General features: G+C 42.5%; 1 protein-coding gene across 4 annotated transcripts in view; it reads right to left on the bottom strand.

Annotated features, from left to right (window-relative positions):
• Positions 1-26,131, bottom strand: part of SLC9A6 (solute carrier family 9 member A6) — a 63,496-nt gene extending 37,365 nt beyond the window's left edge. For 2 of the 4 annotated variants that reach the window (XM_058714427.1, XM_058714428.1), the window contains exons 1-6: positions 16,664-17,013; positions 7,149-7,348; positions 4,597-4,674; positions 4,248-4,324; positions 3,607-3,719; positions 449-554 (exon numbers count right to left, since the gene is read on the bottom strand). In XM_058714427.1, the coding sequence (XP_058570410.1) occupies positions 449-554; positions 3,607-3,719; positions 4,248-4,324; positions 4,597-4,674; positions 7,149-7,348; positions 16,664-16,988 (899 nt within the window). In that variant the 5' untranslated portion in view covers positions 16,989-17,013. The other 2 variants (XM_058714430.1, XM_058714429.1) reach the window with 2 other exon arrangements.
• Positions 26,132-26,748: the final 617 nt, after the last annotated feature.

The raw sequence follows: 26,748 nt of genomic DNA, 5'->3' as shown, positions 1-26,748 counted from the left end.
AGAACAGGAGTAAGAATGTGACTTTTCTACGTCACCTCTCTATATGGTTTTGATTTTTGAACCATGTAAATATATTATCTGTTCCAAAATTTAATTTAAAGAGAAACATTCATATTATAATGTTAAAAAAAAGAATAAAAAATTATATACACGCCATAATCACAACTGTGTAAAAATAGCATGGATACAAAACAAAAATAAAAGGCAATGTACCCTGAATCTTTATAGTAACTGTCTTTAGGTGTGAGGAGGACATATCATTTTTTCTTCCTTTTTCTTCCTGGAATTTTCCATGTTGTCTGTAAGTATGTATTTCTTTAAGAGGAAACAAAAGCCTCATTCTTTCAAATGTCTGCATTCATAATGCACTTTATTCAATAAGTAACTTGTGGTTCCTAGTACCCTGACATTGAATATACAGAATATAGTAAGAAAAAAGAACACTTACGAAGACAGCACTATGGCAACGGCGTCATTGAGGACACTCTCCCCAAAAAGAAGTGCGTAGAGTTCAACATCCACTTGAAGCTCGTGGAATATGGCAAGGACAGTCACTAGCAAGTAGAAAGGGTCAGAGGAATATTCAGATATTACAAATATAACATAGTCGTCTCCACACGTGATTATATAATGGTTACTTAGAAATTCATCTCTACCTCTTAGGATCCAATCCCAATAAACATTCTCTTACCATATTAAAGATCAGGTAAGTTCATGTCGATACTTCTCTCTTCCCTAATTGTGTACCTGCAACATCTCCTTTATCTTACAAAGAGCTGAAATTAGCTTGGAGGACTGAGTTGACCTACATGTGTCATGCAAATGCTAATATTCTTGTCTTGTATATTTCTTTTCCATAAAGAATATATACAAAATTTCTTACAGACCAGGCAATCATTAATCTTTGATGAAGAAGGGTATTATGAAAAGCATCTCTTCCTGCAAATTTCTTTTTTTTCTTTGGAGACTTACAACTCATTTCTATTTGACTTGCAGATTTCAAGCACACTGGGTTAGCCAAGACAGTAGGAAGTGAAAGGCACAAGTTTGGTATTGGTTGAGATAAAATTTATGACCAGAGTTATAGCTTCTATATTTAATTTAATAAGAAGCCAATGATCAGACGATTACAGCTTGAGAAGATAAAAAAAAAATCTTTCTTCTAGGCAACAATTCTATGAGAATTCTTAGAAAATCAGAGGAGACTGAAGTTGCATTATAACTTTGATTGCTGAGTCACATACAGCTCACTCCCTAGACAAACCTGAGCACACATGAAAGAATATTATAACCAGAGATGGGATAGCTCTTTCAAATGCCAACCAACAAAACAGGAAACTTCCATTTTAAAAGATGTAGTTTCTACTGCAAAGCATTTCATCTGGAATATATGGAGATAAAAGCTTACCAAGAGGAGGAGAAAAGGAGGGCAAAAGCAGTGCTGAAGAATTTTGCAAAGAGGATTTACAGCTCACCCTTCTAACAAGTATACAATTATAACAGAATTATTATAGGGGCAAATGCCTATATAACTCAGAAGAGATGTAACTGTCCAACTTAATATAAGCAAAACAGTTTCGCTAGAGCCATTCTGGCAATATTTTGTAACCAAAACAAAACCGGAAGACTGAAGTAACGTAGCTAGTCCAATTGACTCAGATTTCTCATAGACATCGCAGTCGAGGACCTTGCTTCCAAGCAAAAGGACCCAGAAAAGAGAGACCACTGGCTCCTTGCAAAAACCATCCTATTTTCATACTGATAATGCGTGCAGCTCTAAACAGTAAGGTGGCAGCCTTTATTGTCTTTAAGGGAGCAATTTGATTTTCAGTTTTAAAAATGTTAAACTACACAAACGCCTCTCTAAAATGCCCTCTGAGCTTTATAAAATCATCTCATATAGAGAACATATTTCCCTACTTCCTGTAATATAATTCCCTGTGTTATCAGTTAACACAGGAATTCAGAGTTAACCTTAAGATCATACCTTGAATTGTACCGGATGACAATTAAAGTAGATGAGTAAATGAACAAGGGCAAAAAGTAAAACAGAACAAACCTCTGCCAAGGTTCTAAAGCCTAGTAAAAGAAACCCTGCATCCTGAGTTCAAAAACTGCAGTCTACGTTCCCATTGCTACGTCTTCAGCCTGCATATTCTCTAAATTTTTAATATTTATTTTTGAGAGACAGAGTGTGAGTGGGGGATGGGGGGAGAGGGAAACACAGAATCCGTTGCAGGCTCCAGGCTCTGAACCGTCAGCACAGAGCCCGACGCCAAGCTCGAACTCACAAACCGTAAGATCATGACCTGAGCCAAAGTCGGACGCTTAACCGACTGAGACACCCAGGTGCCCCCAGTGTGCATATTCTCTAGATTCCTAATGTGAATGTAGCTGTGAGGCTCACCAGTACTGTATCACAAAAGCTACAAACTAACTCTATAGAATTACATTCATTCTCCAGCTGTGCTCATATCAAAACTATTTCATAGCTGTAAAACCAACCCTTTAATGTACAGTAAGGCCCACCAATGATGCCAAATCACGCTTATAGAGGCACAACTGCCTTCTTTTTTAATACATATTTATAGGTATTTTTATTTTTTTATTTTAGAGAGATAGAGCAAGTGTGCACGTGGGAGAGAGGGGCAGAGGGAGAGAGGGAGAGAGAGAGAGGGAGGGAGGGAGGGAGAGAGAGAGAGAGGGAGGGAGGGGGAGAGAGAGGGAGGGAGGGGGAGAGAGAGAGAGGGAGGGAGAGAGAGAGAGGGAGGGAGAGAGAGAGAGGGAGGGAGAGAGAGAGAGGGAGGGAGAGAGAGAGAGAGAGAGAGGGAGGGAGAGAGAGAGAGAGGGAGGGAGAGAGAGAGGGAGGGAGGGAGGGAGGGAGAGAGAGAGGGAGGGAGAGAGAGAGAGGGAGGGAGAGAGAGAGAGGGAGGGAGAGAGAGAGGGAGGGAGGGAGGGAGGGAGGGAGGGAGAGGGAGGGAGGGAGGGAGAGAGAGAGAGAGAGAGAGAGAGAGAATCTCGAGCTGGCTCCATGGTCAGCATGGAGCCCAATGTAGGGCTCAATCCCATGACTCTAGGATCATGAGCTGAGCTGAAATCAAGAGTAGGGCCTTCAACCGACTGAACTACCCAGGTACCCCACACAACTGCCTTCTAACAATCATTTAAAAACTGTTTTTCTTACTCTTAAATGCAGATAGTTGAATATAAACATTAGATTTTTAAGGAAATGGTTTCCAGAAGCTTGAAAGAATATACTATTATTACCCATTTTAACTAATCTAGTTCATAGTCACCAAATACCCAGTTACTAAAGATAGAACCAACCTGAATTTCTGAAGCAAAGGCCTTAGAGCCCTCATCTAAATAGCATCAAACTGTGGGCCACTAATGAGCAAAAGTCATAAAATAAAATAAAAACAAAATGTATGTTTAAGCCAAAAGGGCCCATACATTTTGTTTTTTCCTCCACAGTTGGAAAGTATAATACTACAGGAATTTATGAATTCTACACCTAAAGGAAGGATCACACACACACCGTTTTGCTGGCAAAACATGGTACCGTAAGTACTTAAAAACTTAAGCTCCCCTCTCGTGGACACATACCTGGGTCAGTTGCTGATACAATGGCACCAAAGAGCAGACAGTCTGTAAAGTAAAAATCTCCCGCAAGCTGTCCGGTCACTTTCATCAGTGTGACACAGCCATACATTATTGACCTGGTCAATAAACACATTTCTACTTTAGAGAAAACAGTAACTGTTACAGAAGTTAGAATATCCTAAGAAGATGGGTCTACTGTAGTACTTGGTGACTAATCGCAAATTTAACTCATGCCATTTATTTTTTTATTTTTTTATTTTATTTTTGGGACAGAGAGAGACAGAGCATGAACGGGGGAGGGTCAGAGAGAGAGGGAGACACAGAATCGGAAACAGGCTCCAGGCTCCAAGCCATCAGCCCAGAGCCTGACGCGGGGCTCGAACTCACGGACTGCGAGATCGTGACCTGGCTGAAGTCGGATGCTTAACCGACTATGCCACCCAGGCGCCCCAACTCATGACATTTAAATATGGTAATACCTTGGCCTTAAGGAAAATTCAAACAACTTGATATCTATGTGAATACATTTTACTGAAAAAGGTCCTTAGACACACTCAGGAACACAATACCGCAAAAATTGAATATGCATTATTTAAAAAGTATAATTTGAAGGATAAAAAATGTTTTAACCTTCAAGTACTTACCCAATTACAAAACAAGAAATTGCTGTTCCAAGAAAAGCATATGCTAGGATAGACCCAAGGTTTCGAAAGAAATGTCTCTGACAAAAAAAAAAAAGTTATAGTGTGTTAGAATACTTACCAATTATTTGAAAAAGAAAAGGCTTTCTATTCTAGTCTGCTTTGCTAATATTAAATGCATTATTCATTAAAGGAAATAAGTAAGAGAAAGAATTTTTGTGCAGGCATAAATTTCAGCAGGGAGAGAAGGGAGGGAAACCTGGAAAGAACTGCCTATTTCTGAAGTGACAAAGATGAAAAAGCCCATGGAGGTTAAGGTCGTTCAAAGTATATGAAATACAAAAGCACTTACTCTTTTCAGACTATATCCTGCATAAAATATGATAGGAGGAAGCAATATGTTGAAAAATACTTCTGGATCAAAGGTAACCTGTTAAAATAAAGAGTTCTTTTAGATGAATTCCCTTAGGAGACCTCGTATTACATTATCAAATTATCAAAAAGAAAAAAGATTTAATTTTAAACTGGTGAAAGGCAAGAATATTACTGTGGTAACTGCAAAATATTTCATATAGGATAGCTGTTGTTCTAGTTCTCAACCAAACGAAAAGGAGACAGTGTCGGAGCAATCTGTTAAGTCCTATCTGTGGAAAGCGTGTTACAATACACGCATTAGGGGCACCTGGGTGGCTCAGTAGGTTAAACTTCCGACTTCAGCTCACATCAGGATCTCACAGTTCGTGGGTTTGAGTCCCATGTCGGGCTCTGTGCCTGGAGAGCCTGGAGCCTGCTTCGGATTCTGTGTCTTCCTCTCTCTCTCTGCCCCTCCTCCACTCATTCTCTGTTGCTCTCTCGCTCAAGAATAAATAAACATTAAAAAATACTATGACATGGGAATGCAAGCTGGTGCAGCCACTCTGGAAAACAGGATGGAGGTTCCTCAAAAAACTAAAAATAGAACTACCCTACGACCCAGCAATTGCACGACTAGGCATTCATCCACGGGATACAGGTGTGCTGTTTCGAAGGGACACATGCACCCCATTGTTTATGGCAGCACGATCAACAGTAGCCAAAGTATGGAAAGAACCCAAATGTCCATTAATGGATGAATGGATACAGAAGATGTGGTATATATATTTATACAATGGAGTATTACTCGGCAATCAAAAATAAGGAAATCTTGCCCTTTGCAACTACGTGGATGGAACTGGAGGGTATTATGCTAAGTGAAATTAGTCAGAGAAAGACAAAAATCACATGACTTCACTCCTATGAGGACTTTAAGAGACAAAACAGATGAACAGAAGGGAAGGGAAACAAAAATAATATAAAAACAGGGAGGGGGACACAACAGAAGAGACTCATAAATATGGAGAACAAACAGGGTCGCTGGAGGGGTTGTGGGAGGGGGGATGGGGTAAATGGGTAAGGGGCACTAAGGAATCTACTTCTGAAATCATTGTTGTACTATATGCTAATTTGGATGTAAATTTTAAAAAATAAAAAAATGTTAAAAAAATACTATGACATTAAAAATCTTAAAAATGGTGGTGGGGGGGCGCCTGGGTAGCTCAGTGTGTTGTGTCCAACTTCGGCTCAGGTCATGGTCTCACGGCTGGTGAGTTCAAGCCCCGCGTCAGGCTCTGTGCTGACAGCTCGGAGCCTGGAGCCTGCTTCGGATTCTGTGTGTGTGTCTCTCTCTGCCCCTCCCCTGCTCACATTCTGTCTGTCTCTGTCTCAAGAATAAACATTTAAAAAATCTTTAAAATGGGAAAAAAAACCATGAACATATCTTTGCTTTAAATAAAAGAGACCTCAAACTGGTAACAAAATTTGGGGGTATGGCATTATTGCTGGCAAGAAGAAACAGACTTCTTACATAGGGAACATCCCTAAAAATATATAGCATAATATTACAGTTAAAATACTTCTGTGAGACTAAGATTTCTAGTTCTGACAGCCTATTTCTTTTAATATCTATTCCCTATAATAATACAGGCACCCCTTTCTGTTCATGAGGCTACGGTAGGATCTGACATGAACAGAAAGCAGCTACACACATAGCCCATGCTAAAATTTTATTTACTAGAACTTTTAAGGAACTGAAATTTTCCGCAGGTGGAAAGAACTCTTGCTGCAAAGTAAATGAAGTTCGTATGAAATTTTAAAAAGCATTAAAGATGGTCAGGACCACAACCAAGTAGCTATGAGAGCCAAATCCTGCCCATGCAGAAGACAGAAATGGAGGCAAATGGCCAAGGGTGGGCGGAAAAAAAGAGACATGCGCGATGAAGCCCTTAGAAGCTTCATGGGAGGGGGGACTATGATGGGGACAGGAGAAAGCAGCTCCAGGAATGTCTGGGAGCAAGACTGCAACACAGCCTCCTACATAAAGCTTTATGCACAGCATGGTACAATAACTGATACTCAGAATGGGGACCCTGAAGTTGTGCCAGATTATGAATCAAAGAAAGATTAAATTGTCCTCAGTATAGAATACAATCAAAGCAAGAAAGAATTCAGAGAAATATTAATGGAATATTTTAGGTATTACTCAATGTGCTGATGTACGATAAAACTCTAAAGACCATCTGCAAATTGAAAGAAATGCTTATGAATTCTGCTCAAGTCAATACTGGTAACCATTTATTACAATTGTAAACATCATGCAGTGAAACAAAAAGGATTATAGTACTTAGCCTCAATCAGAAAATGAAATGTACAGATGTCCATTTCCTTAGCATTACGTTTGTTAATTGAGATCTTTCTCCATTTTAAAAGACAGATGATTTTAAACATCATTAAAAATTCGTTATAAATTTTTCTCCTGAATCATTTTGCTGCTAGTTACATATACACTTTTTAAAAAAATCCCAATAGTCCCTTTAACTAAGAACTTACCTTTCTAAGCATTTCATTATCTTGCACGTTATTGAGTTCATGTGAACTGATCTCTCCTTTAAGTGTATATTCATAAAATTTCCCACTAACATTTACCAATAAGGTAGTTGGGCTTGACTGCACTTCACAGCTCAGGGTCACATTATTTACATCGCTTGGGACATGAATGCCATATCGAAGCACAAGGCCCACCAAAAGACCTGGAAATAATAAAAGAACCATATAAGCTCTTCTCTAGGACAAAGACTACTTCTTTTATACCCCATACATACCTTTGGGTTGAGAGCAAAAGAACTCTTATGATAGTCCCCTGTGCTTCAGAACCAATTTTTAGGCTGAACGCAGTTATATTTTAAAGTATTACTCAATTCACAAATCTGAGTCCAATATTCATATACTCCAGTGGGACAAGAGGGAAAAACATTCCCTAGGGTACAGCATATATCACTGCCTTTCTAAGTCAACAAGAAGTAAGTGATGACGAATGTAACAAAATGAAAAAACACCTTCAAATTACCTGCACACAGAATATGCTCTAAGGTGTCCCAAATGGACAGTGTGATCATGTTAGAAATATGTTTACCACCTCCCCCTCCATCTGCCTATTCACAAGACTGTTAAACAAAACACAACATTTTTCAAGTTATTGAGAAATAACTCAACCCTACAGTACCGGGTTGGCCAAACCATACACACTTAACAATTTGGAACGTCAATAATATTTGTGGATCGATCCAGTTCTTCTACCACTAAAAGGTCAGATTGTAATTTTAAAACATGTGCTTTAAAATCAAAACACGGAATAGAAGTTCTCAGCCTGGCACTAAGACATCAACATATTGCTAGAATTGTTCTTGGATCATCATATTGGTATTCAAGTGTGCACAAATAAAATCTACGTTGATCAAACGATTTAATAATGGCTTTACTGAGATGTAATCCACATACCATAAAGTTTACCCTTTTAAACCACACAATTCAGTGGCTTTTAGTATATTCACAAAGTTGTATACTGATCACCACCATCCAATTCCAAAACGTTTTCACTGCTCCAAAAAGAAACCCCATACCTATTAGCAGTCATTTCCACTCCCCTCAACTCCTAGGCCCCGGCAATCACTGATCTGTTTTCCCTATATATAGATTTGCCTATCCTGGACATTTCATACAAATAGAGTCCTATAATATGCGACTTTGTAGGTCTGCCTTCTTTACTTAGCATCATGTTTTTAAGGTTTATCCATGTTGTAGCATGTATCAGAACTTCATTCCTTTTTATGGTCAAATAATACTTTATTGTATAGATATACTTCAACTGCAAACTGAACTCAAACTTCTGGATCTTTGCTTAACTCCAAGATGTACAGCACACCACTATCACATTTTACCTCCCTGTTGCCTTTCACACTAACTTGCCAACCATCCTTTTAATATATATAAACAGAGTATTGTGCTGAGAAGGTCCCCAGGGTTCAGAGATGAAAACAAGGTCCCTCCTCCAAGTAGCCCTCAGTCCAGTTAGCAAAACAGACAAAATAAACAATTACAGCACAAGGTGTTATACAAGGTGTCATAAAAACAGAAAAGAAGTACCTAACCAAGCCTGAGGAAGTGGGACAATAGGGAAGCCTTTCCAAAGATGTCACCTAAGCAAGGAAACAAGTAAAAGAGGTTTTCCAGGTAGGAGGCACAGTAGTACACATCCAGTCACAGAAGAGCGAGAGAACACAGCCCATTCAGGGAATCACACGTAGCTCAGTATGGCTGGGTTATAAAGTGGCAGAGCTAAGGTGTAAAAGATCGGCAAGAGCTGAGTCATAAAAGACCTTGCAAGTTGGAGAAGAGAGTTTAGACTATATCTCGAAAACGAAAGGAAGTCATAGAAGGGTTATAAATAAACAGGGGCTTGACATCAGATTTCTATTTTAGAAAGAGATGGTTGGTCTAGACTACGGAGGTTCAAAGAGGCCAGAGAGAAGGCCACTGCAGTCATTCAGGCACTAAGAGCTTAGGGCTTAATCTAAGAGAGCAGAAAAAGGGACAGAGAAAGATTTTTAGAAGGTATTATCCTTCAGAAGGATTCAGTGACTGAGTAGACCAGGAGGAAGGGAGACTGGGAGAAAGACTGGGAGCCAAACTGACTTGGCAACTAGGTGGGTAAGCTGGCCTGAGCGACCAGACAGGTAGCAACAGGGCCATTCTGTGAGAAAGGGAAAAGAATCACAGGGGAAAACGTACAGTTCTGTTTTGGACATGCTGGGTTTGATGTACCTGTGACACATGCACAGTGGAGTATGTGGGATCTGAAGCTCAAGGAAGTACGGGGTCTCAAGTGGAGACTGCTGAAGTCAGGTGCCTTTGAGATTACCTGGGGAGCAAATAAAATGGGAAGAGGACAATGGATATACGCCCAGAGCTTTATCCCAACATTTAATAGCCAACATGAAGAAGCTGGTAGAGGAGGGGCAACTGATGGAGGCGTCTAAAAAGGAAAAGCAACAGGAGTAGGAAGAAGAGAGGAGGGAGTGATGCAGTCAATGCTGCAGCAAAGTCAAGGAAGACAGGTGTTAGAAAGTGTCCATTGGGTTTGGTAACAAGGAGCTCCCAGGTGACCTTGGTAAGGGCAGTTTCAGCGGAGTGGTAGGGGCAAAAGTCAGACCAGAGTGGGAAGTGATGAAATGGGGACAGAGGAGAAGAGCTAAGAAGTGGGGAGGGAGCAGAGATGAGGGATTCTCCGAGGCAAATTACAGTCACACGTTTTTTAAAGTGAGCAGCAATGAATAACTACTACACATTACGATGATCTCGACCTTTTAAAAAGTTTTAACAAAGTTTCAGATTGAAAATAAACGAAAGAGAAAATATTTTCAGGCCATATATCTGATAAGGGACTAATATCCAAAATACATAAAGAACTCATATAGCTCAATAAAAAAAAAAAAATCTGATTAAAAAGTGGCCAGAAGATCTGAACATTTTTCCAAAGAAGACATAGAGATGGCCAACAGGTACGCGAAAGCATGCTCAACATCATTAAGCATAAGGGAAATGGGGAAATGCAGATTAAAGCCATGACGAGATCACCTCATACCTGTTAGAATGGCTAAGATCAAAAAGACGATAAATAATAAAAAGTGTTGGCAAGGATGCGAAGAAAAGGGAGCCCTTGTGCACTGCTGGTGGGATTGTAAATTGGTGCGGCCACTATGAAAACTAGTATGGAGATTCCTCAAAAAATTAAAAATAAAACTCCCATATGATCTAGTAATTCTACTTTGGGGTATTTATCAGAGGTAAACAAAAGCACTACTCAAAAAGATAATATGCACCCCCATGTTCACTGCAGCATCATCTACAATAGGCAAGATATGGAAATAACCTAAATGGCCATCGATGGATGAATGGAGAAAGAAAATGTGGTATGTACACACACACACACACACACACACACAGGAATATTATTCAGCCATAAAAAAGAATGAAATCTTGCCATTTACAACAATATGGATGGACCCTGAAGAGGTTCACTTATGCTAAGTGAAATAAATCATACAGAGAAAGACAAATACCATTATGATACCTCTTATATGTGGAATCAAAAAACAAAACAAAACAAAACAAAACAAAACCAAGCTCATGGATACAGAGAACAGACTGGTGGTTGCCAGAGACAGGAGGTGGGGTGGGAGGTGCAAGAAATGAGTGAAGTATACTCTTATTTAAAAATTTAAAAAATGAGCCTGAGTGGCTCAGTCAGTTAAGCATCCAACTGGATTTTGGCTCAGGTCATGATCTCATGGCTTGGGAGTTCAAGCCTCATATCTGGCTCTGTGCTGACAGCACGGAGCCTGCTTGGGATTCTCTCTTTCTCCCCCTCCCTCTGCCCCTCCCCTGCTCATGCTCACTCTCTCTGTCGTTCAAAATAAATAAATAAACTTTTAAAAAAATTAAAAATTAAGATTAAAACAATGAAAGATACACTGTGAAAATAGCCCACCTCTAAAAACCAAAAAGTGATGGCTGGGTATCAACTGGGTTTGATAAACACAGCCTGGGTGAGAAAAGGCTATACATCCATAGTCATCCTGCCTACATGATACGGTAAGAGCTCTTTTGTCTACTATCCCATAAGACCTAATTAAGAGGTGCAGAAAAAGTTACCCCCTTATGTGTATGTGCAAAAATGAAAGCTAAGCTACTACAAATAATAACAGCAGTACAAATTCTTTCCAAGTCCTTAAGCCTGACTGTGTAAGGAATGGTATCTACCCATTCTATTGCACTCTGACTCAAAGCTGAAATGTCGGTGGGTGCCCTGAGGAGGGCTCAGCACTTGGACAAATTTGGAACACACACTTTGGCAGTTAAAACTTCAGTGAGGAGAACAATTACTTAGGTTGGAAAAAATCAAGATCCTTTTATTACAGCATCAGACATCTGAAAAACTGGAATTTCTCTGAATAAAGTTGACAGTTCAAGTTAATTGGGGTTCTGTGAAAGGTCAAATCATCATCACGGAGTTAAAGCAATTCTCAGTCAAGAGAAAGTGCACAAAAAGAGGGCTTTGTTAAAGGGATAAGGCGGAAACTTCTAGCCTCCCACAGAGGCACAAAAAAATATTGATATCACGAAATTTAAAATCACCACTAACAGGCAACAAAGAATACAACCACAAAGCGCTATCTTTCACAAAACAGAGAGGCCCCACCCCTCCTATACATTCTTGACCCTCTTGTGTTGGAACCCCTCCCAGGGATAAAGAACTCAGTATCACCCAAAGCCACAACACCGTATAGGTCTCACCATCAATGGAAATTGATTTTCTAATAGATTTCAGCCCATTTTCCCAAGCTATCACACTAGAAGCCTCTGATAGTCAAAAATACGGAAGGAACATCACTGGGATATTAAGTGTGGCCAAAATTGATAAAATTTCTACAGATTAACAAGTGTACGTATGTACATATATATTTATATACACATAGTATATGTAGGTACATATATATTTATATACACATATCTGTGTATGTGTATATATAACATTTATCTACTTCTTGAAGAATGCTGTTAGACTTTGTTTTAAAAGTCAACTCGACTTCAAGACAGCCAAAAAAAAGGGCAAGGCCTTTGCCAGCCTCTGGTTAGTTTTACACGTGTTTGTGTATTTTTTTTGTCTTCTAGCACATTCCCTGTAGTAGCTCTTCCAATCTTGACCCTCCTTCTCAGATCCTCAATCTCACTGCCTACTTTTCAGAGAAGCTATAGGCCATCTGATGTACACTGCCTCAATTCCATTTCTCCATGTCAACATTAGCTCATTTCCCCTAACCACCCCCCCCCCCCCCGCCTTCTCGGGGAAAGATCAACCTCTTTTCCAAGGGAATCCTTTCGCCTAGCACCCTGAGTCAATCAATCTCCATCCTAATTCTTTCTGCATATATTATCTGATCCTCATAACCTTATGCAGTCCACACTATTATAAATCTCTCAGTCACTGTTTCCTCATCACTAAAATGGGGATAAATGATTTGCCCAACAGTATTTGGCATTAAGTGATAAAAACCAGCATGGAAATCTGGTTTTTCTATTTCCAAAGCCTCTCTAATTTTCTAATCATCTCCTGGCTCTCACCACTAACTGCTTCAGTGGTTAAGGTCTCCGTTCTCTCACAATCCACCTCCAAAACCCTTACAACTGTAAGTATTATCTTTCTACGTATCCGATCTCATGAAATTTAGTACAGCATAGTGTACGATGTAGGAGAAAAAGCACAAGTTTGAAAGTCAGATAGATGTATTAATTCTGGCTCTATCAAGTTCTAGTCTGTGACCTTAGGGTAGATAACCTCTCACTGGACCTCAGTTTTCTCAAATGTAGTAATGAGAATACTAACCAGTTTATCGTTACAGTTAAGCTTTATCTCTTCAATATAAGGCAATATGGTTCCAGGCTAAGAGAATGGGGCTTCTGAGCCAGGCTGACTGGGTTTGAATCCTGGCTCAATACTTACAAATTATGTGACTTCAGGCAGGTCATTTAACCTCTCTGTGCCCCAATTTCTTTACCTGTAAATGGGAAAGGTAACAGTACCCATCTCACAGGGTTGTTAGGAGCTTTAAATGAAATGATACTTGTAGAGTGTGTTATAATGCTCAACAAACATTACCTATTAAGGCACTAGATCGTAAGTGCTTTGTGGGCAGGGATGATGACTCATATCTGTATTTCCCATCACATCTCATACGTCAAAGACACTTAATATTTACTGATGAATCACATCAGTTAAGTGTAGGATCCCAGATACTATAAGTTTCAGGCAAAACATTTCTTCCCTGTCCCTTGCTTTTTATACAATCTGTAAGCACACTACAGTGGGTGATCACTTTTCAGACTTAATTAACTACCCTGACAATTTTTACTAAAGGTGACTCACTTTTAAGCTTCTTAAGCAAGCGAGCCCAATGAATAGAACACTTGGGTGCTTTCACACTGTCTGTAGCTGTAGCAACTAGGCTATATTACAATCTAGAAACTGACCATATTGGCTTTTTTTTTCTTTTTTTATTCTTGACTCTCAAAAATATAAAGGAGAGGCTTATTTTAAATAGCATTTTTCCAGGATTTAGGTAGCTAAACGGACATCACAGAAATAAAACTATCAGCGGGCTGAATCTTGGAAGGCTGGATATTCCCAGAGTAAGGAGCCTATTCATCTGGAAGTCAAGCTGAAAAATAAAGGTCTTAAAATAATATATTAACATAACAGCTCTGATGGTATAAGAGTCATAAGAAAAAGTAAATGGCAGACAGTAATTAGGATTTAAAAACATCAATTTCCATGGCACTGAAAATACTCCGACCCAATCCCATCTATTCTCAAGTTAGACTTGGGAATTAGTCAGGAGGCTGTTCATCCATAGCCTCCATTGCCACAGTGAGAACATGGAACTGGCTACAGAATGCCAAGCCGTGGCAAACCAAGCCCAACATGCTTCTACTTTATATTCTGCAAGGGATACCTTTGTTTTTCCTTCACAAAATACTAATGCTAAGGTATTCCATCACCTTTCACTAACTCAGACACACCAGGAAATGCAGTCAGTAATCCCACTTTCAATTTAGCTCAAGAGTTAGAGGAGGTTAAAGATATCAACTACCAAGGAGCAAATGTTTCCAGGGCAATTCTAAGTCCTTATTGGATAGGAAGGAAGGAAGGAAGGAAGGAAGGAAGGAAGGAAGGAAGGAACAAACAAACCACTACGTTTGCCTCTTATAAGAGAAATTAAAAGAACTGTTCTGAGCCTAACCTGAGAAAATGCAGTTATAAGAGCAGTAACAATAGTATCACAGTTATCATTTATTGAACATTTACTTAGGGGTCAGGTACTAAGCTAAAAACAATTCTTCCTCGCAATAATCCAACTATCATTTTTCCCGATTTATAGATGACAGTGTAAGAGGGTAGGTGACTCTGTCTAAGATCACGCAGAACAGATGGCACAGTGGTACAGGAACCCAGGTCTGGCTCTAAAGCAGGGGTTGGTGACTTACAGTGATGGTTTGTTTTTGCATGGCCTGAGAGCTAAAAACTGTTTTTACATTTTGTAAGTTTATAAAAGGTTTCTAAAAAGAAAAAAACAAAAAGAAGAAAACGCAACAGAGACACAGAGACATATGTGACCCACCAAATCAACACGAATTATTATCTGACTCTTTATAGAAAAAATTAGCAGACCTCTGGTCTTAAAGCCTTGCACCTTTAACCACTACACTGTACTCTCTCTCCATATGGAGGGAAGAGGGTTCTGTGATCGGTTCCTTATTTTAATACCATAATACTCATTTGGCATTTAACTAAATTTAAGATGCCATTATTTTGTTTATATGGCCTGTCTGCCCAAGAAAGCAAAGTTTTTTGAAGGTGGGGATCTATTTCTTTGTATTTTCTGTGCCTAATACATAGTTGGCTGCCTAGCAAATGTTTGTTGAGGGCAGTAAATATAAATAAATCATGTATACCTTTGATTTTACATCGTTATACAAGAAATTATACAGAGATGTGTAGCTTATCTGGCCAATTTAGCTTAAGGGGTGCTGTAAATAAAATGCAAAAAAATACGAAATATGAAAACCAGCTAATATGTCTAAAACCCAAGAATCCTAGGGAGCAGAGATACTTGCACATAGGCTTAGCATTTTATTACCTTACAAATGAAAAAGAAGCCTGAGTTCATGCATTTTCCTGATGCACACAACTACCTTGTTGGGCCACCCTTGAGATGCACATTCCAGAAGTCTGTATGGACTGGAAACGGCTGGTGGGGGGGTGGGGAGGCTCGTGGAGAAATGTCTTTTTGTGCCAAGGCTGCTTCTACCGATTTGCGAGTCCGGAAACAAAGCTCAACAAGCTCATCAGTGTAAGCTTGTTCCATGTGAAGATAATCTTCACTCACAGACTGCACTCATCTTTTCAGCCGTCTATATACCCTCACGACCACATTAAGACAGTCGGCAATATGTATCTTTTCCTCTCATGAGGCCTCTGCACAGGCCAAAACGCCTGTGAGCCCATGGTTTGCTTTGCCCTACTCTCAAGACCAAAATATAAAAATACGTAAATAAATCTCAGAAAGAAAGCACACGAAGACACAAGGACTGAAGCCATTTACTCAACGATCGGTCAATAACCTCATGCCACCAGCGTCACCCATACTGCCTATGTGTGGTGTTCCTAATTACTGTTGGGCTGAACTGTCCTGATCATCCTATAGTACAACACAGCGCTGGGAGATCTTTAACTCTTCCTTGTCCTCACCTCGGTACGCCTAGATGAGGAGGGTCGACCGCACGTATACTATTCAGATGTTACAAGCATAGTACAATAAACCAGGACATCATTAAAAATACCCTAAGCCTTCCTTATAGCTTCTTTCGCGTTCAGGGCTACACGGGAGTAAGGTTTTCATTCTCAACCTCGAAAGGACAGGGCGTAGCAAGAGCGGGGGTGATGGGTAAAGGTGGACTCTTGGCTCCAAAAGGACGCCAGATTCTGAGCAGCAGAGGCACTACTGCAGCTTCAATGGACCTTAAACAAACTGACACCCCAGAGAAATGGATTGCTAGGCTGTCTTCCCCTCCCCCAGTCCCCAGCCCAATCCCAGACACCGCACCCACTCCCTTCCCATCCTCAGTCCCGGGTCCCGGTCCCGAGCTCGGTAGGCAGAGGCGGGGGGGGGGGGGGGGAATTCGTGGAAAAAAAGGGGGTGGGGTCGAAGAAAAAAAGGTGTGGACACGCAAAGGAAAGGGGGTGCGAGGCAGAGAAAACGGGGGACGAGGCCGAGGAGGAAATGAGGTGAGGCAGAGAAACGGGGGTGAGGGGGCAGGCGAGGCAGAAAATACAAGGCATCAGAAGGGGAGCCGAACACAGGCCGAGCAGGGCCAGGAGAGGAGGCGAAGCAGCCGGCGTTCAGAGAAAGGGGGAGCGCCAGGGGGCGGACATGGGTTGAGGCACTTGCCATAAATCATAGCCAGGCCGGTTTCGTGCAGGAAGCGGGCCCGGCGGTGCTTGAAGAGCCAGATCGTGAGAATGGTGAGGGTGAGCAGCAGGATGAAGATGAGCAGGTTGGCGCTGTCCTGCCGGTGGCTCTCCTCGGCTTGCTTCTCGGACACGATCTCCTCGTCCATGGCTCTCGCCGCTCCGCCGGCGCCGTCCGAAGCCCCGGCCCAGCTAAAGACGCCCACTGCGAGGAGCAACCAGAGCGGCCGCATGAGCCTGCGGGCCCCGGGGCCGCCGCCGCCGCCGCGGCTGAGGGGCGCCCGCAGCCAGCCGCGTCGAGCCATGACTCCCCCCGCCCCCCGCCCCGCTCCTCACCCGCAGCCGCCCGCGGTCGGACCACTCCCCGAGGGCTCACGGGAAAGGGGCGGGGCCCCAGGGAAGCCGTCGGAGCGCGCGCCGGCGCCGCCGCCGCCGCCGCCGCCGCCCTTAAAGGGGACGCGACACTCCCGGCTGGTTCGGCCCCATCCCTTCGTCTTTCGGGTCTCCACCGCACGGGTTCCCCCCAGCCCCGGACGCGCACCCTCAGGTGCTGCCACGGAACGAAAGGCTGTCGAATCTAGCCCACGGCCTTCTGGAAAAGAACCCTCAGCTGGGCGTAATCAAGCCGAGGCAGATCGCGCTAGGTCTACTTTGGTCCTATCCTTATAGCTCTCAGGGGACTCGAGCTTTCATGAGCCATCTCAATATTGTCCCCCGATGTCTCTTAACTGGATAAAAAGTTGTCCCCTTGGGAGATGCCTGAAACTCCATCTCATTTAAATCGGGTTCTCCTTGTTCAGCCCTCACTGGGAAAAACAACAACACTGTAGTAGCTCATAAAAGAATCGACTCAAAGGCAAGGAATATGCGTGTGCCGGTACGTTCTGTTTTCCTTACACGTAAACCACCCGAGATACGAGTTATCGTTCACGTCAGGAACCTGTGCAGAGACACTCATCAGTCTCGCAAAGAAGATCCAATCGGTGTGTGCTCAAATCTACCTGAGCTCCAAGCACTCCTCTCCCCTCCCAAAGAAGAAATCTTTTGAGGTGTGGCGCGTTTCTCCCTATCCTCTTGCACCTTTTGCACGCTGTCTTAACGCACATTTCACCCAACTGGTGTCACCTTTGACACCATCTCTCGTCTCTTCCTCAAAGAGCATTTACTCTCAGCCTCTCGACCTGGCACACCAGAAAATCCACAGTTCTTCCTATTTTCCCCCATACGTATCAGATCACACCTTAGTCTGTATGGGCTTCTCTGTTAGTCTGGACTTTCATCTCTACCTCTACGTGAATGAACTACAAATCCCAAACTCTGATCTGCCACCCTCCCTTCACCCCTCTACGGGTTGGACACTGAGCACACATCCTTTTGAGGGACCTAGCAAACTCAAAAACTAAAACTGCTTAAAAAAAAAAAAGTTAATGTTTATTTATTTTTGAGAGACAGAGCACAAGCGGGGAAGGGGCAGAGAGGAAGGGAGGCACAGAATCCAAAGCAGGCTCCAGGCTCGGAGCTGTCAACACAGAGCTCGAGCCCACAAACCGTGAGATCAGCGGTGAGCTGAAGTCTGACGTCGAACCTAAGACTGAGCCACCCAGGTGCCCCTCAAAAACTAGAACTGCTTTGAAATGAGCTCATTCCCCCCACTACAGACCTGAATGCTTTCTGAAAATGTTCATACCATTTCATACCATTAATGGTATCCAATTCCTATTATTCTGCTTAGTAGAGGTCCTGATTCTCAAACTCCTTTTTTTTTTTTTTTTTTTTTTTTTTTTTTTTTTAAATCTCATGGCCATATAACCTCCTTGCTAAGGCAAATAACATCCAGGCAACTCCAAGATACCCCATTTTGGACTCACTTCCACTAACCAGCTCTTTAAGTTCTGTGAGGATAGTGAGCTGGAAAAAAAAAAAAAAGACCTAGAACAGGTGTTCAACTCCAAATTCTGGCTCTGTCGCATCAGGAACTATCCTAGGGACTCTGAGCCCATTTTCTCCTCCTAGTACCTGTGTCTGTCAGCATTCCCAAGAAACCTCGTGGCTGCCTGTCCGCTATACCCTGGCTCCAGCCTAACCACACTGCCCTGTGCACGCAGGGCTAGACTTTAGAGAAGCTAGAAGCCCAGGTGAGGATCCTTCCCGGTCTCCCCACTGCCCCATCCCCAGACCTGTCTTGGTCACTCCAGAAGACCAAGAAAATTAGTTTACCTGTTTCTTCAGGCCTAACCACCTAATCCCAGGCTGTTTTGCCTCGGCACAAATCATTCTTTTAGTGTCGGGAACTTGAAAAACACCAAAGTCACAGACTGCTTCCCTGACCACACAAAGCAAATGTCTTCAAGCCCCAGACTCTGCCTCTGTTTACAGGCCCCAGAAACTTAGTAGCCCCTTTGAGCCTTCCCTCCTTTTTCACTGTGAAAATCAAGACCCTCAAGAAGACTCCTCACCGTCTTTACCCCGCAACCTACTTAAGTATCTGGTTAGGGCCCCTCCTTTCTTCTCTCCTCCAGCCTCAGGTGAAAGAGGTGCTTCCTCCTCCCTGATGAAACCACCTACACTGCAGTCTGTACTCCGCATTCCGTGACCTCCTTCCTGCCTCTTCCAGGATCTAGTCCGATAATCATCTCTCTCCACTGTTTGCAGTGGCTCCTTGTCCACTCTCTTTCTTTTTATTGAAGTATAGGTGACGTACGCCACAGGTTACATTGTTAGTTTCAGGTGCCCAACACAGTGATTCCACAAGGCTATGCGTTATGCTGTGCTCACAAGTGTAGCTCCCATCTGTCCCCATGGAGCGCTATTATAATACCACTGACTACATTCCCTATGCTGTACCTTTCATCCCTGTGACTGATTTATTCAAAAACTGGTCTTCCTGTTCTCCCAAACCGCTTCCAGATCTCTTCTGAGAAACAGGCCTTTGTCTACACCTGCCTTCACTATCGCACTAGTTCTTTCTCCCCCTCGGCGATGAGCTTCTCAAAAGAGTTGGCTACGTTCTCTACACTCTGATCCCTTAGTTCAGAGATTAGCAATGTACAGCCAGCTGAATCCAGCCTGCCACCTGTTTTGGTATGACCTGAAACTAGGAATGCTTTATACAGTTTTTTTAATAGCTGAAAAAAAAATCAAAAGAAGAATATTCTGTGGGAATGCAAGCTGGTGCAGCCGCTCTGGAAAACAGGATGGAGATTCCTCAAAAAACTAAAAATAGAACTACCCTACGACCCAGCCATTGCACTACTAGGTATTTATCCAGGGGATACAGGGGTGCTGTTTCGAAGGGGCACATGCACCTCAATGTTTACAGTAGTTCTATCAGCAATAGCCAAAGTATGGAAAGAGCCCAAATGTCCATCAACGCATGAATGGATAAAGAAGATGTGGTATACACACACACACACACACACACACACACACACACACACACAATGGAGTATTACTTGGCAATCAAAAAGAATTAAGTCTTGCCATTTGCAACTACGTGGATGGAACTGGAAGGTATTATGCTAAGTGAAATTAGTCAGAGAAAGACACAAATCATATGACTTCACTCCTATGAGGACTTTAAGAGACAAAACAGATGAACAGAAGGGAAGGGAAACAAAAATAATATAAAAACAGGGAGGGGGACACAACAGAAGAGACTCATAAATATGGAGAACAAACAGAGGGTTGCTGGAGGGATTGTGGGAGGGGGGATGGGCTAACTGGGTAAGGGGCATTAAGGAATCTACTACTGAAATCATTGCTTCACTATATGCTCACTAATTTGGATGTAAATTTTAAAAAATAAAAAAATAAAGTTAAAAAAAAGGATAAAAAAAGAATATTCTGTGACACGTGAAAATGATGTGAAATTCACATTTCAGTGTCTATCAGTAAAGGTTTATTGGCCACGACCATGCCCATTTGTCTGCTTATGGTCTGTGGCGGCTTTTGCACTATAAGGCAGAGTTGAGTCGTTGCCAAAGAGACTGTGGAGCCTGCAAACAGCCTAAGCTATTTGCTGCCTGGTCCTTTATGGGAAAGGTTTGCTGACCTCTGCCATGGTCTCCACCAGTTATCCTTCCATACTTCTACTAGAGGGATCTTTCTGAAGCACAAATCTGATTATATATAGCACAGCCCAGCTCCAGCCTCCGCCCCCCCCCCCCCGCCCCCACCATTGTCTTCGGTTCTGGCTCCTTAGCGTGGCACACAACACTCCTGAAGTCCTGACTTCCGACCACTTCTTTACCTCCTAGCCCATCCTTCTCCCCAAAATATATGTTGCTTCAGCCATTCTGAAGTCCTTGTAGTTTCCCAAATGCTTCACGTGGGTTCCTACATCTATGTGCATTTCCATGCACTCCCTCTGCCTGAATGTTCTTCAACCCTTTCCTCACCTAACTTCTGCTCACCTGACAAAACTCAGTTTAAAGCTTTCCAGGATGCCCTCAGGCTGAGTGTGGCGCCCCTTGTATGAGCCCCCACAGCCCCTTGCGCAACTCTCTCTTAAGCCTTCCTGAAGTATTATCATGCTTGATTTACAGATCTGTTACTCTACAGGTCACGGGAACCTTGAGGGCAGTAACCAGGTGTTACTTATTTCTTTACCGACAGCACCTAGCATAAAGTCTAACCAAAACAGGTATTCAATAAAACACATCTGGGCATCCATGACTGTCTCTCAAATTTAACTGAGTACCGGGGCGCCTGGGTGGCGCAGTCGGTTAAGCGTCCGACTTCAGCCAGGTCACGATCTCGCGCTCCGTGAGTTCGAGCCCCGCGTCAGGCTCTGGGCTGATGGCTCGGAGCCTGGAGCCTGTTTCCGATTCTGTGTCTCCCTCTCTCTGCCCCTCCCCCGTTCATGCTCTGTCTCTCTCTGTCCCAAAAATAAAAAATGTTGAAAAAAAAAAATTTAAAAATTTAACTGAGTACCAAGGAAATCACCATGTTTGCAGAGGACATTAAATTCTCTTAGCAACATAGACTCGGTTCAAGGACTAAACTGAAAGAGGACTTTACAGTACTGGGTACAAGGTAAGTGTTCAGGAAATACTTGGTCACTGAAAAGTGTAGATAAGTTTAGCCTCGCGGTTAGCACAGTCCTCGGCTTACTGGATGTGCTTGATAAACGTTGAGTTGATTAATTCCTGTGTTGGGGGAAATGCCAGAAACTAAGCTGAGGCCATACCTGGAAGGTCTTTATGCTGCAGACATTTTTAACTCATTCATCTCCCTGGTCAACACTTCCCCAGTGATGGGGCGCCTGGGTGGCTCAGTTGGTTGAACATGTCTTTTTCTCAGCCCAGGTCATGATCTCCTGGTTCGTGGTATCCAGCCCTGCGTCAGGCTCTGCGCTGTCATTGTGGAGCCTGCTTGGGATTCTCTCTCTCCCTCTCTCTCTGCCCTTCCCCCACGCTCCCTCTCTCTCAAAAGAAACTTTAAAAAAAATCTTAAAAAAAAAGATTCTCTCTCTCTCTCTCCCTCTGCTCCTCTCCCCTGCTCGTGCATTCTCTAAAATAAAAAATAAAAAATAATAAACCCCAAACTTCCCCAATGTTAATTTGACAGCAGAAGGGGGCAGGAGGTGAGGCCAGTTGAGAAGTTAGAAAGGTGAGAAAAAAGTGGTTAGAACAGTAGTCTTGCTGAAAAGTCAGGGGGCCTTAACTTATCAGTTGCAGTAGGAATGGAAAAGGGAGAAGGGAGGCTGGATGCAAGAGCCAATGCAGATGTAGGATTAACCCGTCTTTGCAACTGATTGGCTGGGTAGACTGGGAATGCTTGAGGGAGAACGACTGGAAGATGACTGGAGGGTTTTGGACCTGCATAACTAGAAAACACAGGACTGCTGATAGCGTTAAGATGGGAGGCAGGAGGTACAGGTTGGCTCTGGACAGGTCGGTTTTAAGGGACCAGCGGGATGGCCGAGTAGAGGGTCTGCAGTTCACGAGTGAAGTCAGGACCGGTTAAAGATTTGGGAGCTATATGCACAATATTGAAGTTATGGGAGTTCATGTGTTCTCCAAAGAAGGGAAGGTAGAAAGAGACCCGGTTTTGGGGCAGTGCTATAGGGAATGCCTATATTCAAGAAGTCAGAGACTGGGGCGCCTGGGTGGCTCAATCGTTTAAGCGGCTGACTTGGGCTCAAGTCACGATCTCACGGTTCACGAGTTAGAGCCCCACGTTGGGCTCTGTGTTGACAGCTCGGAGCCTGGAGCCTGCTTCAGATTCTGTGTTTCCGTCTGTCTCTGCCCCTCCCCTGCTGATGCTCTGTCTCTCTCTCAAAAATAAATTAAAAGAAAAAACTATAAAAATTTTTTTAAAAAAGCGAGAGAAAGAACAGGTCACAAATATCAGTTAGGACCTGGTATAATGCTGGAGTTTTCCATTTATTTTCTAAATGCACCAGCTCAATGTGCTAAAAAAAAAAAAAAAAAGCATATAAGACCTCTGGTGCCATTTTCAGTGCCAAGGCTACTTGAAATGAATAATCATATTAACCTCAGACAAGTAACCTAGGATACTTCGTGCAGATGTGGTAATGAAACCCCAGGAGAGTTATTAGTAGCTCTAGAAATGGTCCAGAGAAGAGCAATTAAAATCACCAAAGGTGAGAAGCAACTGATGTTTCAGGAAAAACTAAAGGGATAAGGAACCCTTTTAGTCTGGAAAAATATCTAGGAGAGTCAACAGTAGCACAGCAGCAATAATGGCTAGCATTTATTTAGTACTCACCATGTGATATTATTCCAAACGACTTACATGGATGGTCTCACTCCGTACAAACAACAATCTTTCAAGGTAAGTACTATTATTATCCCCACTTTACAGATGAGGAAATTGAGGCATAGTTAAGTAACTTGCCCAATCTCCTAGATAGTAAAGGAGAAGCCAGGATTCAAATCCAACCTGATTCTAGAGCATATGCTTTTAACCCCAGTGGTATAAACCTTTCAGTGAACAAATCTTAAAGATATGAATCAAGTAATCACAGTCTTGCTTACTAAGATTCAAAACTCTAGATACCAAAGCACCACTCAACACGTTAAGAGGGATACAGCGTTTTGTTTGAATTTCTTACACTGAACATACACTATTTTTGTGAAGAAAAAAGAGATTATGCAATTATCAAGACAAATATTGAAAATAGTAGTTTAGGGGCACCTGGGTGGCTCAGTCAGCTGAGCGTCCAACTTCAGCTCAGGTCATGATCTCACGGTTCGTGGGTTTGAGCCCCACATCGGGCTCTGTGCTGACAGCTCAGAGCCTGGAGCCTGCTTCGGATTCTGTGTCTCTCTCTCTCTCTCTCTCTCTCTCTCTCTCTGCCCCTCTGCCGTTAGCGCTCTGTATCTCTCTGTCTTTCAAAAATGAATAAAACCATTAAAAAATTAAAAAAAAATAGTTTACCCAGCAGGTGGTAAAATTCTAGAATTTGTTACCCAGTGAGGTTGGAAGAAGTATAGTTTGAAGAAAGGTTTAGTACCTGCAATAGATATATTCCTCTTCTAGATAACCTGTACAGTCAAAGGGAAAGTGGGTTTTTGAACTAGGTAGGAAAGGACAGAGCATGCTGGATAGAAAGAGAATCTGCATGGGAAATGGCACGTATGAATGGTGTATGAAGTTACTCGCCTCGCTGGGTGGCACATAACAAAATGAATTAACTTGAAGACAATTTTGGATTGTGGTGCCTTCACTATACAACGAACGATCCTGGGAAGACTTGATGAGTCTTCATAAATAACATCTGGGTAGGAAACACTTCAGAGGTCTTTGTCCCCACCTTTAACAAATCCCCATCATGTACCCACTGTGAATATGGAAAATGGCTGTTTCTGTAGGCAAACTAAAGGCACTTCTGGGTTCACCTAGGGACTTAAATGCTCTTTCACATGAAGTTTCTCTTTTGCTATAAGAGTTCATGAACACAGCGCTGCCCCTTGCTGTACCTTGCACCTTTGGGATTAACTCCAACCTGGAATGCAATGGATGAATGGACCCAAGGTACTTATTTGAATGATACAGAACTTGGTAACCATGACTATGAATACTTAGGCTTCCCTTCATGTTAAAATCTACAGATAAGACCATTAAAATCCCACTCCATGAATAGGAGTTGACCATTTACTTCTAGAAAATGTGAAACTAGCCTCGTTTCTTTTGCATTCTTTACACGGGTAAGATATTTAAAAGAAGAGAATGGGGCATTCATATTAAGAATGTAATGGAGAAAATCAGGGGCACCTGGGTGGCTCAGTTGGTTAAGCATCTGGCTTCAGCTCAGGTCGTGATATCAAAGTTCATGGGTTTGAGCTCCACATCGGGCTCTGTGCTGACAGCTCGGAGCCTGGGGCCTGCTTCAGATTCTGTGTCTCTCTCTCTCTCTCTCTCTCTCTCTCAATGCCCCTCCTCCACTCACGCTTTGTCTCCCTCTCTCTAAAAAATAAATAAACATTAAGAAAAGAAAGGAACCAGATCTAAGCTCTCTTCAGAAACCTCCTAATAATTTTTCTACTTCAGATAAATTAATATTAGCAGAGACAATTTAGTAAGGTGCCTGAAAACGCTAATTTCAATTTGACCATTGTCAAAGCTAAAACCAAGTTCTTTTTTTTTTTTTTTTTTTTGGTCTTTACCTTTTCTATCTTGCTACCTCCCGGGGCGGAAGGAAGCACTTTCAAATCAGTACAGAAAGATTATTTCCTTGTTCTTCCTGATTGTGAGGTTTATAAATACACCTACATTTGTAAGGAATACGTTATACTGTACTTGATATTGATCGAGTACTGTGTCAAATCTTGGCTTAGAGGTGAAAAAATTGGAGGAGGCCCAGAGAAAAATAATGACCATAATTAAGGGTTTGGAAAATGGGATCGAGGACAAAACACATAAAGTTTAGGAAATCTGAAGGCTCTGGGATGCCTTCTTTATTTTCTAATTTTTTTTTCAGCTTTGGGGAAGCTCAAGTATATAAGAAAATGTTCATCATCAATCAAAGAGTTATCAAAATTTAAGAGGGCATACAAGTCCACAGGGATTTTTGAACCCAATCCAAAATAATGGAAAGACTCTTTATAGAGATCCTTTCAAACAAGGATACGTCACTCCCCACTTCTTTCCCATAATTCACTCAGCAAACATTGGTTGAATGCCTACTGCATGTGACAGGCAATGTTTCAGGCATGGACAGAAATCTCTGTTCTCTCCAAACTTACGTTCCAGTGTGGGAAGAGAGACAATGAACAAAAACAACACAACAAACATCATAAACAGGTAAATTATAGAATATTTCAAAAGGTGATATAGAAATAGAGTAGGCTACGGGGAACAGGAATGGGAGATTGCAAATTTAAAGGGGGTGGCCAGGATAGGGATCTTCGAGCACACGACAGTTAGCAAAACGTGGAATCCTGACAGGGCAGAGGGCATTTACCTCCTGATGTGCAGCTTACAACGCTGTGCCAATCAGTTATGGGGTACTGGAGAAGCTGAGAATGAATTCCATTTCGGCCACATTATGTTTGAAGTGTCACGGGACAGAAATAAGTGATTAGCGGGTCTGGAAATGCAGATCTGGAGCGAAGGAGAGACGTTTGAGATCGAGACGTCGCTTTGGAATCCCTGTGGTCGAAGCGGTGGGAATGAATAGGTGAGCTCGCCAAAGGAGAGCAGGGTGGAAAGAATTCCAGGGAAGAACCTCACTAATGAATGTCTACATTTTAGGGGATGGACACAAAGACAAATCAAGAAAGGAGAGTACACTTTTTTTTTTTTTTCTGATCAGAGAGAGAGAGAGAGAGAGAGAGAGAGAGAGAGAGAGAGAAAATGGGCCGGCGTCGTTCGCGCCCTTTCATTGCAACCTAACGTAAACTGGCTCCCTCCAGAACAAAATTCTCCCATGGCACCATACCCCCGGGGCGTGAACCTTCAAGCCCTTCTGAAGGTAAGGGGAAAGGAACTAACTTTTACCGAGCATCCCACGCATGCCACGTGTTTGGGGCTCCAAATCCCGGGATTTTCCTCCTCTATACCCCCCCCCACCACCCCGCCGCCGCTTCCCTTTCTGCC

This window comes from Neofelis nebulosa, chromosome X, assembly GCF_028018385.1.
Source record: "Neofelis nebulosa isolate mNeoNeb1 chromosome X, mNeoNeb1.pri, whole genome shotgun sequence".
Lineage (NCBI taxonomy): Eukaryota > Metazoa > Chordata > Mammalia > Carnivora > Felidae > Neofelis > Neofelis nebulosa.
This window is presented reverse-complemented; position numbering and strand designations above follow the sequence as displayed.